The sequence below is a fragment of the Myotis yumanensis genome, unplaced genomic scaffold (genome assembly GCF_028538775.1).
Source record: "Myotis yumanensis isolate MYYU_CA2020_CCGP unplaced genomic scaffold, mMyoYum1.0.hap1 SCAF_18, whole genome shotgun sequence".
Taxonomy (NCBI): domain Eukaryota; kingdom Metazoa; phylum Chordata; class Mammalia; order Chiroptera; family Vespertilionidae; genus Myotis; species Myotis yumanensis.
In genome coordinates this window covers 8,055,442-8,069,060 of record NW_027223769.1, presented here as the reverse complement: position 1 = coordinate 8,069,060, position 13,619 = coordinate 8,055,442, and the positions used below count along the sequence as shown (strand labels likewise).

Below are 13,619 nucleotides of genomic sequence, written 5' to 3'. Positions count from 1 at the left end.
CTTCCTAAGCTGATTGAGGATTGCCCAGAACCATGTGTGCCCACACTGTGGACACTGTAGCTGTTAGGATGGTATGCATAACAGTGGTTAGGAGCTTAGGCTCTGAGTCAGAGTGCAACAGACCTAGTTCAAATTCCAGCTCTGGCAATTACTTCCGGTGAGAACTTAGGGAAATTAATTTTTTTCTTCTCAGCCTCAATTTGCTTATCTGTAAAGTGAGAAATATAACAGTAAATATCTGATAGAGCTTGTTATGAGGATTCAATCAAGTGATCCATGTAAAGCATTTAAAACTGGCCTGGTTCCTTGTAAGTGGCAAATAAGTGGCAAACATATTATGAGGTTGATTTTTAAAGTTTCCTTTTCTAGAATACAAATGCATTTGTCCAACTGTTTGAGGAGTTGCAAATATGCGCCGAGTGCTGGGGACTTCAGGATCAGATTCAAGTCCAAAACGTAGTGATAGCAGCTTCCGCTTACTGAGCCCTTGACTTGTATCACGCGTTCTGTGGCATCTCATTGACTCCTAAATAACCCGATTGCTATGCCAGGTTAACCTCTCCGTCAGAAGCAGTTACTTGTCCCACAGCGAGTATGGGCATTGCTGAGACTCCGACCTTGTTCTGGTGAGAGTCCAGCATTCAAGGTATACTATGATTAAGTAGAGTTGATCTTGCAGATGTGGGATGGGGTCTGATGTGGTCACAATTGGCCCTGGTTTACCTCATCTATAAATGAGGGTATTTTTGGTTTTTTATTTACAAAGACTGTCTTTCCCCTACTTTTTGAGGGGTTTGCTCCCGCGGAGCCCCAGAGCTGAGCCAAAGCACTGGGACAACCGCAACCGCCTGAAACTGCTGGGCTGGGCTCCTGCCTCCCGGCCCTCTAATTGATTAAAAGCGAAGGAGCAACTCTCGGGACCAATCAGAAGTGAAAGCGGTTGAGCACTGCTCGCCTCCTCAAAGCGCCCTTGTACCTCATTGGATGAGTCAGAACGTGAATCCAAGGCTAAGTCGCTTAGAAGAGAGCAGGGCCAACCAATCAGCGATGCAACCGATGCAACCGCAGAAATGCTGGTGGGAGAAAGGAGGCGGTTGGCCCTCGCAGACTGTCGCGTCGCGAGCTTGCAGTCCGTCAGCACCAAAACCCTGCCTAGGCAGAACGTCCGCTGGCCGGGCGCTAAGACCAGGCCAACTAGTGGCAGGGCAGTGCCATGGGACATTTTCTCTACAGTGCGGTGGGGTCTGGTACACGAAGTACGCAGGTAATCCTGACTCAGCTGACAGTTGAGGTGTCCCTGAGCATTTGAAGAGTGAGTATCTAGGCCCAGGCCATTCACGGGTCCAGGCGCTGCCTCCTCTTGTGTCTTCCTTGTCCCCGCATACTTCCTGTTGAGGCAGGGTGCGATCTGCAGCCAGTAAGTGATGGGACAGGGCAGGAGGCGGGAAAGGGGAGCCGCCCACAGGCACCTGAAGTCTGGCTGGCTCTTGAGGGCCTCCCAGCCAATCACACACACACACACACACACACACACACACACACACACCTCCATAGATTGTAAGGAGTTGAGAAAGAGGTGAAAGGGTTTGCAACTAGAGCTACTCAGCTTGGCAAGACAGAAGCAGGAAAGCGGCGGTATCCCTGAACTCCTGCGAAGGCAGCCTCCAAGGTGAAGGAGGTTCAGGTCCCAGTCTCCTTATAGAAAGGGTGGGAGAGGGCAAATTCCGCAGTCAATCAAAACTGGGCACAGGCTGGCGTTTTAGATCTCACCCTTAGAGGCCTGAAGCATCAATCCGCAGACCAATCAGACTCAAGACCCTACGGTCCTCAGAGCCTTAGCGAGCGAGCTCGAGACCCACAGCCAATCAGCGGCGGGTGCGAGGCAGGCTGGAGATTCTGGAGCTGCCTAGGTGCCTCCCAGGCTACTAGGCACGCTCATTAGGTGGGAGCCAGGAAAGAGGGTGCAGCCAGCCTGCAACCAATAAGCATCTGCCTCGGGATCCAGGTGCGAAGAGCTCGCGCCAGTCTCCCATTCCCGGCCTAGCAACGATCCCCACTTTCTAACGGCCACCCAGGCTTACGCCGCGCAGAATGCATGTGAGGCCGAATGGTAAGAGGAACACGGTCTGAGCTGGTAAGTGCCATGCCTTTTTTTTACTCTTCTTTGAGCTTGGGCCCGGCCCAGGCACAACTGAGATATGGGTGATTGAATGGTTACTGTGAGGGTCAGGAAGTGAGGGCTGAGGACTTTAGGCCATTGGAACTCCCTCTGCCTTGGAGAGGCTGGAAATGGGGCCTCCTGGGCACCTTAGGGCCCTGGCCGGGTAGAGGCCAGGCCAGCACGCCCTATGAGTTGGTCCATGGTTCCTGGTGCCAGCCTGATTTGGAAGTGGGTTGTGGGGCAGTTGGAGGCCCTTGGAGCCCTGTGTGGCATCATTGGCCATGAGGTATGGCCTCTGAACTGTGAGGTTTTCTGGGGTCTCTGGACTGAGTCTGGATCTGGTGACTGGAGGAAGAGGCCTGTGACTCTCCATAGGTTATTGGGATTCACTGGCCAAGAGATGAAACTAGTATGCACTTGAGGGGTTTCCTGGGTCTTTGGATCCAGCCTGGGTTGAAGAATGAGCATTGATGCGGTCAAAAGCCCAATGGAAGTTGCCAAGAGTCATTGCATCCAGGCTATGCAGGCTTTTAGAGGTCTCTGGATTTGGGGTTGAGGTGCTCTTGGCAGATTTTACAGTATTGGGTCCAGGTTGGACAATGTGGCTAGGAGGTTAGGCCCATAGTCTTATGGAGGTTCTGGGGAGGGAGGGAGGTGTCTCCAAACCCCAGCCAAGTTGTTTGAAGTATCATTGACTTGTGGTGACTCGAGACAAAACCCAGATTGGGTCATGTCTGGGGCATTTTAGTCCCTGTCCCTATCTCTTTCCCAAACCCTTTCTGGTCACTCCCAGAAGATATCAGGCTGTAAGCATGGGGCAGGTGCATGGGAAAGATGGATGTTGTACTGGGGCACAGGAGGTGGTCTGTGAAATATCCTGCTCTTCAGGAAAACAGCCAGGTTGTCTTTACTGAAGATTTTTTATAGTTATGGAACAGGGTGTTGATATATACTTTCACTCAGCTTTTCCAGCATTACTTGGTATTGAAGCTTTTCAGAGTGCTTTCATGTACACCCAGAGTTCTCTTTTTCTTTTTAAATATGTTTTTAAAAGAAGGGAGAGAGATAGAAACATCATCGATCGGCTGCCTCCTGCATGCCCCCTTCATGCCCCCTTCTGGGGATTGAGCCCACAACCCAGGCATGTGCCCTGACCAGGAATTGAACCAGTGACCTCTTGGTTCCTAGGTTGATGTTCAACCACTGAGCCACACCGGCCGGATACACCCAGAGTTCTTAAACCAAGGGTGGGGGATACAAGGGAGTGGTAGTCTATGAGTGGATTTCAAGAGTCTGTGAACTCTTGGAAATCATAAGAAAAACTATGCATGTTGGATTTTTGGGAGAGAGGGGGCAAAAGTGGTCACAGGGATAAGTGAGGAGTAATTAACCTGTTCAAGAATGGGCTTTATGCCCTGACCGGTTTGGCTCAGTGGATAGAGCGTCAGCCTGCGGACTCAAGGGTCCCAGGTTCAATTCCAGTCAAGGGCATGTACCTTGGTTGCGGGCACGTCCCCAGTGGGGAGTGTGCAGGAGGCAGCTGATCGATGTTTCTCTCTCATGGATGTTTCTAACTCTCTATCCCTCTCCCTTCCTCTCTGTAAAAAATCAATAAAATATATATTTTTTTAAAAAAGAATGGGCTTTAGCCCTAACCGGTTTGGCTCAGTAGATAGAGTGTCGGCCTGCGGACTCAAGGGTCCCAGGTTCGATTCCGGTAGGGGGCATGTGCCTTGGTTGCGGACATATCCCCAGTGGGAAGTGTGCAGGAGGCGGCTGATCGATGTTTCTCTCACATTGATGTTTCTGGCTCTCTGTCCCTCTCCCTTCCTCTCTGTAAAAATTCAATAAAATATATTTTTTTTTTAAAAAAAAGAATGGGCTTTAGAGCAGACTGAATTCCTTATCATTCATATGCAAAATGATATGAGACTACAATTTTCTGATGTAAAGAGTTGATTCCATAGTTTATATTTTCAAAGGAATGGTGACTGCCCTAAGAGGTTAAGGACTATTGGATTAAAACAGGCTTCCATATTGTTTATGGGGCCTAGAAATGACTAGAAATGAAGATTCCCTCAGACCTGTTGTTGGCATACATGTCAAGGTATCTCACATACTAGCCTGCATGTCCAAGCTCAGGCTACCTGCCTCTCACAAACAGGGTCTAAGGTTACATCAGTCCTGAAGTTCACTCTCATGAGTATAGATCTGGGGTTGAGGCACATGTAGGCCCTGGAATTGGGCCATTTGGGCTAGGAGGTCCAGGGTTCTGAGTTTCCAGAGCAGGTCTAGGATTGGGCGGTGGGCACAGGTTCCAGGTGGGCACTTCTAGATTCCCTTGGACGTCTCAGCCCATGGAGAGGGACACAGCCAGAGGATGTCAGAGTGGGGCCCTGTCCCTGGGTTTAGGCAATACTGGTATTCAGTACTGTTCTTAAAAACAGTCCCTGTGAGGAAGTTGAGGGTCTTGGAAGACTTAGGGTCTTGAAGAAAAAGGATGTGAGGATGCTGTGAAACCTAAGTTTTTGTGTTTTGTTTTACGTCTAGTCTAGTTCTTTTTCCACTTAATTCTCAAAAGGTGTGCTATGAGTCCTAGCCAGTTTGGCTCAGTGGATAGAGCGTTGGCTTTCGGACTGAAGAGTCCTAGGTCCAATTCTGGTCAAGGACACGTACCTTGGTTGCAGGCAGGATCCCTGGCCTTGGTGCAGGAGTCAACCAGTTGATGTGTGTCTCTCACATTGATGTTTCTCTCTGTCTCTTCCCCTTCCTTCCACTCTCTTTAAAAATCAATGGAAAAATATCCTTGAGTGAGAATTAACAACAACAACAAAAAATAATAATTAAGGTGTGCTATGATAGGTTCTCTATGACCTAGATTTAGCTCACCTGGCTATGCCTATATCTAGCTCTTGGGTTATGTAGACTATAGATTTAAGGGAAGAAAAAGGAATTTATTCTGTGTTGTCTCTTCTCTGGTATGTGTTGGGTGTATTTAACCAGAATGATTGAACATTTAAATGTTTATGTAAGATTTGGATAATTGGTCTTAGTCTATAAAAAATACTGTGTGTGCCTAAGCCAGTTTGACTCAGTGAATAGAGCATCGGCCAGAGGACTGAAGGGTCCCGGTTTGATTCCGGTCAAGGACACATACCTGTTTTGCAGGCTTGATCCCTAGCCCTGGCCAGGGTGCAAGCAGGAGGCAACCAATCCATGTGTCTCTCTCACATCAATGTTTCTCTCTCTATCTCTCCTTCTCCCTTCCACTCTCTCTGAAAAAAAAAAAAAATCAATGGAAAAATATCCTCGGGTGAGAATTAACAACAAAAAAAGCTGTGTGTATGGGGTGTGTGTGGGGGGGGGGGGGAGTGTTAACCACCTTAATTTGGGTAAAGAAATGTGTTCCTGGGAAGAGTTGAAAGTTCATAGAATTTTCCTGAATAGAATTTTGTTAAAACTTAGCTTTGGAGTTACTCAATATTTAAAATAAGTGAGATAAAGGAAGAATGTTTTTCATAAAATAACCATCCCTCTATTCTGATTAATTTTAATTATAATATAAGGTGTCCCAAAAATGTATACACACTTTGAGTAATTATTAATTCCAATGAGTTAAACCTGAAAAGAATGAAACAAACTGAGCTATCAACTTCTAGTAGTGTATACATTTTTTTTGGGGGAGTGGGGGGTGGGGAAACACCCTGTATTTATATCAAGATGGGTTGTGCCTGAAGGGGCTCTTGGTTAAGCTTATCAGTGAGAACAAAAAATAGCAGATTTCAAACTTTCCTTAGTAATATGAGTATTATAAAAGGCTGAAAGGCAAAAATCATACCTCCTTTTCCCACATACTTCTCTTCCAATTACGTCCTCCTAATCTCTCCTACCTACTGTACCCTCTCCCAGGGTCCAGGCTTGTGTCCTCATAACCTGTGGTTCTCAGGGAGAAAACTGCAGGTGATTCCTAGAGTCAGCTTGGAAAGTGGAAGGTGAACAAGGCTTCTGAGACTGGGGAGGAGAGACCTTTCAAAAATAAAAAGGGCAGTGTCGCTGTCCTTTCATTGCTTCTGGTGTCACTGCTCACTTTATGCAAGATGGCTTGGGCTGTGCAGTAAAAAATGTAAAGAGAGAGCCTTGGCCAATGTTGCTCAGTTGGTTGGGCATGTGCACAAAAAAGATTGCTGGTTTGATTCCCAGTCAGGGCATATACCCAGGTTGTGGGCTCAATCCCTGGCAGGGGTGTGCAGGAGGCAGTCAGTCAATGTTTTGCTATCACATCAATGTTTCTCTCTCTCCCTTCCTCTCTCTCTCAAAATCAATTTAAAAACCATATATATGGAGAGAGAGGGGGGAGAGGGCGGGAGGGAGAGAGAGAGAGAGAGAGAGAGAGACCTAGAGCAGGGGTGGGGAACGTCTGACCCCCCTCAGGCCATTTAAAACCCATGAAATAATTTGATCTGGACCTGCCAAAGCATTGGGGCTGGGTTAATTAAATGTTTGACCAAATATAGTAGGCTAATTTTTTTTTTTTAAAAACAGGTTTTATTAAATATTCTTTTTTAAAAATATATTTTATTGATTTTTTACAGAGAGGAAGGGAGAGAGATAGAGAGTTAGAAACATCGATGAGAGAGAAACATCGATCAGCTGCCTCCTGCACATCCCCCACTGGGGACGCGCCCGCAACCAAGGCACATGCCCTTGACCGGAATCGAACCTGGGACCCTTCAGTCCGCAAGCCGACGCTCCATCCACTGAGCCAAACCGGTCTCGGCTAGTAGGCTAATTTTTAAGTTGATAATTTTGTATGGCCAATAAATGATGTTATAAATATCCAAATGGCCCTCAACCGAAAAAAGGTTCCCAACCCCTGGCCTAGAGTGTTACTAGCCTAAGGGCTGAGGTGTAGAGGGCTCTAGAGATACCTCTAAGGGAAAGGAAGTCTTTAAAGGGATATCCTGCCCTAACTGGTTTGGCTCAGTGGATAGAGCGTCAGCCTGCGGGACTCAAGGGTCCCAGGTTCGATTCCGGCCAAGGGCATGTACCTTGGTTGCGGGCACATGCCCAGTAGGGGGTGTGCAGGAGGCAGCTGCTTGATGTTTCTCTCTCATCGATGTTTCTAACTCTCTATCCCTCTCCCTTCCTCTCTGTAAAAAATCAATAAAATATATTTTAAAGGGATATCCTTAGATGGAGTAGACACCAAGTGGGAGGCAAAATGTTTCCCATTCTTGGGGGCTTTTATTCACTGAATGGGGAGATCCCTTGCCTCTTCTGCTCCCTTTTAGACCTAAAAAGCCTGTTGACTACTCCCTGCCAACTACATTTGGCGGCTTTCAGAGGACACTGCCTTTTGAGCTGTCTCCAACTCTCTTGATCATCAATGGGCAAATCATACCAGTGGGGATGTTGAGTCACAGACACATGATATAGGGCTGGGAGGTGAGGGGGACCACACACCACTGGGTGGTGATATAATCTTCCAGACCACTATACCTTTCCTTATACACTTAGGGTTTCTCCCTCGTGGCTTTCCCCACTTATTCCATATCTTCAGGGATTGTGTATTCCTCTGTATACACAATCTGTATAAATATCAGGCATTGATGCTTTTATGTGTCTAGGCCTAGTGTCTTTTATATGATGTATAATAAGTCCCTGGGTGTGGTGGTGTGAGGAGTTAGAAAGCTCAGAAATGAAAAACATTTAATGTTCAGAGTAGCAAATGAATACAGCTTACCCATTTGCATTTTCCCTTTCACTCTGACTCATCTTCCCCTCTCCCCACCCTATTATTGCCCCTCTACCAGCCCCACCCAATGGCACACCCTGTCTGATGTAGGAAGGGTTAACATCTGCCTGCACCCAAGCTAGAACAAGAGGTAGAGGGAAGACATATTAAGTCTGGAGGGAGAAAGTAGAAGGCTGGTCTGAATATTTTGGGGTCCTAGGGCCAAAGGGAGAAACAGGAGTTTAGAGACATAATATTTGAGTCTAGGAGAGGACCCAGCACCTAAGCGAAAAGCCTGGAGAGGGGGGGGAAACCAGAGAAGCCTTCCAATGCCTGACTTGTTTATCTTTGTTATTGGGCATATATGATATGCCAGGCTCATATAAGTGATTTATCAAATCAATAAAAATTTGTCATAGGATGAGGGATCATGGAATAATGTGAAAAAGAAATTTGAGTTTCTCAGACGTCATCCTTTTCCCAAGTTAACAAGTGCTAAAGTGAAAAGACGGGAAATCTCCGAGGACCTTGACTCTGGGCAGGAAGTGAAAGAAACCCCGGAGTTCTGATTTCAGAGAAATGTAATTTGTCATCAATCCAAGAAAAGGAGTTTTTCTCTTCAAAGACCACCACAGACCCTTTCTGGGGTTACCCCCTTCAGAGTTTGATGGGAGGATCTGAGTCATTCACACACCCAGTCCTCAGTGATGGCTCAAATGACAGAGGTCATTTCCACAAAGCAGTCAAGGCTTCCTAATATCAAGTCAGGCATGCTTTCGGCTCTCCTTCCCTCTCTCCTTGGAATCCAGATATTCCAGTCCTTTTCGCCTCTGAGATAGTAGAAACCGCGTTCATCTGCTGGAGCTCCGCTGACACCTCTAAGAAACAGAATTAATGCTATTTGAGTGATACTATGTACTGACAAACCTCTTTCACATTCATCATTTCATCTTCACCCCCACCTCCAAATAAGATAAGCAGAGGTTTACCCTATTTCATGAATGAGGTAAGTAAGGGAGGCTCAGAGAGATGATTTGCCCAAGGTGACTCAACTAGTAAATGGCAGAGATGAGACTCAAATGCAGATCTGATTAGTTCAGAGTTTTTTGTTGCCTCAGATACACTTCTTTGACTCTAGAAGTTCACAAATGAAATAAGGAGACAGGTTAGGAGGCAGGATGCCTGGATTCTAGACTAGAAGGGGTGGTCTCTCCTGGAGGGGTGAAGCAGAGCCAGGGGTAAAAAACCACACCCTGTGGGGGAACTGTGGCAGATTGATACTTGGGACACCCAATGGAAGATTGTGAGGTCAGGGGCGGAGTTATTGGGGTAGAGGGTGGGCAGGAGCCCAACAGAAGTTCAGAACATGCGGTGTTCAGGAGGAAGCTACAAATGGTGAGTGGTTTCTTCTCCCCAGCTGAGACTTTCTTCCCATTATACCCCTCTTCCTGTCCACTTCCTGCCAACCTATAGCCCTCTCCCTGAGGTGACCAAGTAATAATCCTCCCTCCCACAAGAGTCCTCACCACATCTAGGAATATGCCTGCTGGGTCTGCCTCTTTGTATCTGAGTTCCCAGTTCTCTTCTTAAAAGCCAATGTGGTGATTTTGATGTGTGAGAAATTCCTGTCTTGTTGGGTTCTTTTTATTCTTCACTTCTGGCGTATGAAAAACAAAATTAAACCATCTTCTTATCTTAACCTTGAGAGGAAATAGCCTCTCCTCTGTAGTTCTCATTTCCCTTTCTCTCACTTCCTCAGGGGTCAAAGTCTTCTCCCAAACCTCTCTCTATCCTTGGATCAAGAGCCTTCTCTCCTGTGACTTCTACACCTGCTCTTAACTCACTAGACAGGCATCTTCGGTCTCTTCCAGTTCCTTCTCTGAGGATGTGTTCTAGATGCTTCAGCCTCAAGGAGATGATGCCTTGGAACCTGCCCTCCTGCAACTATGACTCCATGTATTGCTGATTTTCTGCTTCTCAGGACCCTCAGCTCCACGTGATGGACTTGTGTGAGGACACACTAGCTCTCTAAACTCTCCCATGAGCTGTGTCTTGCTCCATCCCTAACTGACAGGGATGACTGGGTCTGGAGGTGATCTCTTTGTCTCGAATGAAGGGAGCCTGGCCTGCTCAGAGGGGCTCCGAGAAGCAGAAGTATCAGTATGTGCTATCATTTAAGTCAGAGATTGCTAATTGGCAGAATCCATCTACTAGTCTTAAACCCACTACTTAATGTAGTTGTTAACTACCTGATCCTTGCCTTTTAAGTCTTCACTGTAGTCTAATTTCCGTTCTCTTGCCACCAAACTCTAGGCCCCTGTTATGGTTCTGGATAAGCTCAAGTCCTCTCTTGGGTTAGTTTATTTGCTCCATTCAGGATAGAGAGCTCTGATCCAGAACAAACAACTCATTCTTTCTCCCCTCACCTCCACAGGCTTGAGAATATGCTGTTCCTTCCTCCCCTTTCCACCATGGACCTCGAACTGTGGCCTTTGTCTCAGGACCTCTGAGACTGGTACCCAGGCAAGGCAAAATGCCCCTGTCCCCAACAAGACTGCCTAGCCCCTATGGCTCTGATCGGCTGGTACGGCTAGCAGCCAGGCTCAGGCCAGCACTATGTGATACCATGATCACCGTGGGGAGCCAGGAGTTCCCTGCACACAGCCTGGTACTGGCAGGTGTGAGCCAGCAGCTAGGCCGCAGGGGTCACTGGACTCTGGTGAAAGGAATCAGCCCTTCCACTTTTGCGCAGCTTCTGTACTTTGTTTACGGAGAGAGTGTTGAGCTGCAACCTGGGGAACTGGGGCCCCTTGAGGAGGCTGCCAGGGCCTTGGGGGTGCAGTCCCTGGAAGAGGCATGCAGGAAGGCTCGAAGAGACAGGGCTAGAGCAGAGTTTAGTCAAGGGCTGAAGGAACATCAGAAGCCAGAGAAACCCACAAGGGATTCTGAGAGTGGAGTGGGGGACCTTGGAGAGCAGAGACCAGAGAAGTTTATTAGAGCTGGTGGGAGAGAACAGGAGATGGTGCAGGAGCACAGGCCACTGAGAGAGAGCTCTGAGATAGCAGAGGCAACGCCGGAGGATCAGAGGGAGCATATGAGATCAGAGGAGAAACTCGATCAATCCCTTTTTGGCCACGGGGGAGTAGGTAGGGAACAAGAAGTGATCATGTGGGTGAAGGAGAGTCCAGGGGACTCTGAGGAAAGTTTAGGGAAGTTGCCTGGCCCCCCACCCCCACCAGGTTCCCTCCAAACCAGCAGCATCACCTCTAGGCCCTGGTGGGCTGAGGCCCCTTGGTTGAGGGAGAGCCAGCCTGCCCTGTGGAGCCTCCTGCTATTGCCGCCCAGATATGGCACTCCTTTCTCCCATAGTACTTCCATCAGTGCAGCCTGGCAAGAGGTCTGGCCTCAGGATCAGAGGTGAGTGAAGGGCCCAATGGAAGCCTATCTGGGAGGGAGTAGCTCAGGTGAGGCAATGGTGATTGGTGAAAGGGCACCACATCTTTTATCTCTATTGTACATTTCCTGAACTGGAGATAGGACAAAAAGCTCCCACCACAGGGGAAACCAAAGCCCAGCACCTGAGAATATACATCACCTTCCTCTCCAGGATGGGGTCGGTCAGGATCCCAGGTTTTGCCAACTCTGTTACTCTTCTCCACCCCACACCTAGGATTCCACTGTCCCTGAACCTCCACAAAGGGCTCAGGAGCCAGAATCAGTTGGCCTTCTCTAGCTCTACCTCAGGTAAGCCCTTCACTGTCCTGCATGAACCCTGTAATATGGTCTCTCTGCTGGGGCTAGGGCTGCAGGAGTCCAGCCTGAGTAGGGCCCCTACTTCACTCTGTTCTCTCCAGGTTCCCTCCCCCAGGGCCCCGCAAACCTTAGCCCTGGGGAGATGGAAGAGTCTGATCAGAGGCACACAGGTGAGTAGGGTGAGGATACTTTTGCTTCAGTCCCATTGTAGCCCCTGATATCTTGCCTGGGTGTTCCAGTGATCCGACTCTGGGATTCCCAGCTCTGCCCTCCTTTACCTTCTTTGTCCCCACAGGTGCACTTGCAACCTGTGTGGATCATGTGGGCAAAGCAGGCTGCCCATCTCGCCAACAGCCTTTCAGGCCTCCTCCTGCTCGGTCCAGGCCCTATTCTTGTTCTGTCTGTGGAAAGAGGTTTTCACTCAAGCATCAGATGGAGACACACTACCGAGTCCACACAGGTATGGGCACCCTGCCCAAGCACTGACTTGCCTGCCCCTAAGTCCCTCTCTGCTGCCTAGCTTCCACACAACTCCCTTGTCCAGTTGCCCCCGATCTACCCCTAGGCTGCCTTCTTTTCTTTTTAATTAATATATTTTTATTGATTTCAGAGATGAAGGGAGAGGGATAGAGGGATAGAAACATCACTGATGAGAGAGAATCATTGATCGGCTGCCCCCTACTGGGGATCAAGCCCGCAACCCAGGCATGTGCCCTTGGCCAGAATGGAACCTGGGACCCTTCAGTCCGCAGGCCGATGCCCTACCCAGAGCCAAACCGGCTAGGGCTTCACCCCCTTCTTATCTTCACTGCCTTTCCCCTCCACCCGCCCTAGGAGAGAAGCCCTTTTCCTGTGGCCTCTGTCCCCAGCGCTCCCGGGACTTCTCGGCCATGACCAAGCACCTGCGGACACACGGGGCTGCACCCTACCGCTGCTCTCTGTGCGGAGCCGGCTGCCCCAGCCTGGCCTCCATGCAGGCACACATGCGGGGCCACTCGCCCAGCCAGCTCCCGCCGGGATGGACCATTCGCTCCACCTTCCTCTACTCCTCCTCCGCCTCTACCTCCTCGAGGCCATCATGGGACTCCACCTCTAAGTAGGTCCCTTGCCTCCTCCACCTGACGGGATGGCAATAGCTTCTTTGGCTGCAGCTAAAGAATGAAAGATACAAAGACAGGCCGGCGAGCTGGCTAGGCTTCTGACCCAGCACCCCGGCTTTGGCAGCCTAGCGAATTCGGCTAAGAAGCATCGCGGGAAGGGCCCCGAGAGCCCTCTCCCGGTGACCAAGGACCGCAGAAGGCTGGACTGGCGATCCCGTGTGGGGCAGGGCAGTGAGGTTTGCACAAGTGTATCTTAACTGTGTGGGGACTGTTGATTTCATTACTAAAATAAAGCGTTGTCTGTGCCTTCCTCTCAGGACAAGAAAGCTGAGTCCAGAATTTAGTCTGCGCGGGTCGGAGGTGCGCGCAGCCTCGCCCCTGGTCCTGTAGCGGCCCCTCGTGGCCGCACGTCCGCGGTTCGGCACGGCGGCCCCTCCTCGGTCTTCCCGACCTCCCGGGAGGCAGCGGGTCGGGAGGGCTCCATGGTCGGGCTGACTTAGCAGCCAGCCCTGCGGGGGAAAGCTGTAAGAACCCCAGGTCCTGCCCTTCCCACGGCAAGCCAAGGCGCACGCAGTCGGAGTCGGGGAGTCCCTGGCACGGGCTGGAGGAGCCGCGTACTCCACTCTGCTTTCAACCACCCGCCTCCTCTCCTGAGGACGAGGGCCGCGGCTCCTGCGGCATCTCTGCTCCACGCTGCGTGCAACGGCGGCCGGGTCGACCGTGGAACTGAGACTAACCCTTGGCCGCCGCCCCCTCCCCAGCCCCAGCTCCCGCAGTCGCGAACTTCGCTTCGCGGTGTCCTCGGGCTCCCAGGGAAAGAAGCCCCTGCACCCTGGGAGTGGTAGTTCCCGCCGGCCGCCGGCCGCACCAG

At 49.8% G+C, this 13,619-nt stretch overlaps 1 protein-coding gene across 3 annotated transcripts; it reads left to right on the top strand.

Moving 5' to 3' along the window:
• The first annotated feature begins 1,279 nt into the window (after positions 1–1,279).
• Positions 1,280–13,059, top strand: ZBTB32 (zinc finger and BTB domain containing 32). Of its 3 annotated transcripts, none has more exons than XM_070397873.1 (7): positions 1,280–1,312; positions 2,006–2,134; positions 10,330–11,312; positions 11,566–11,639; positions 11,750–11,818; positions 11,944–12,108; positions 12,483–13,059. In XM_070397873.1, exons 3-7 carry the CDS (start codon positions 10,429–10,431, stop codon positions 12,746–12,748), a joined length of 1,458 nt encoding a protein of 485 aa, XP_070253974.1. In that variant the 5' UTR covers positions 1,280–1,312; positions 2,006–2,134; positions 10,330–10,428; the 3' UTR covers positions 12,749–13,059. The 3 variants fall into 3 exon arrangements, with proteins under 3 accessions (XP_070253974.1, XP_070253972.1, XP_070253971.1); XM_070397871.1 differs by lacking the exon at positions 1,280–1,312 and adding an exon at positions 1,615–1,669; XM_070397870.1 differs by lacking the exons at positions 1,280–1,312; positions 2,006–2,134 and adding an exon at positions 9,274–9,290.
• The last annotated feature ends 560 nt before the right edge of the window (positions 13,060–13,619 follow it).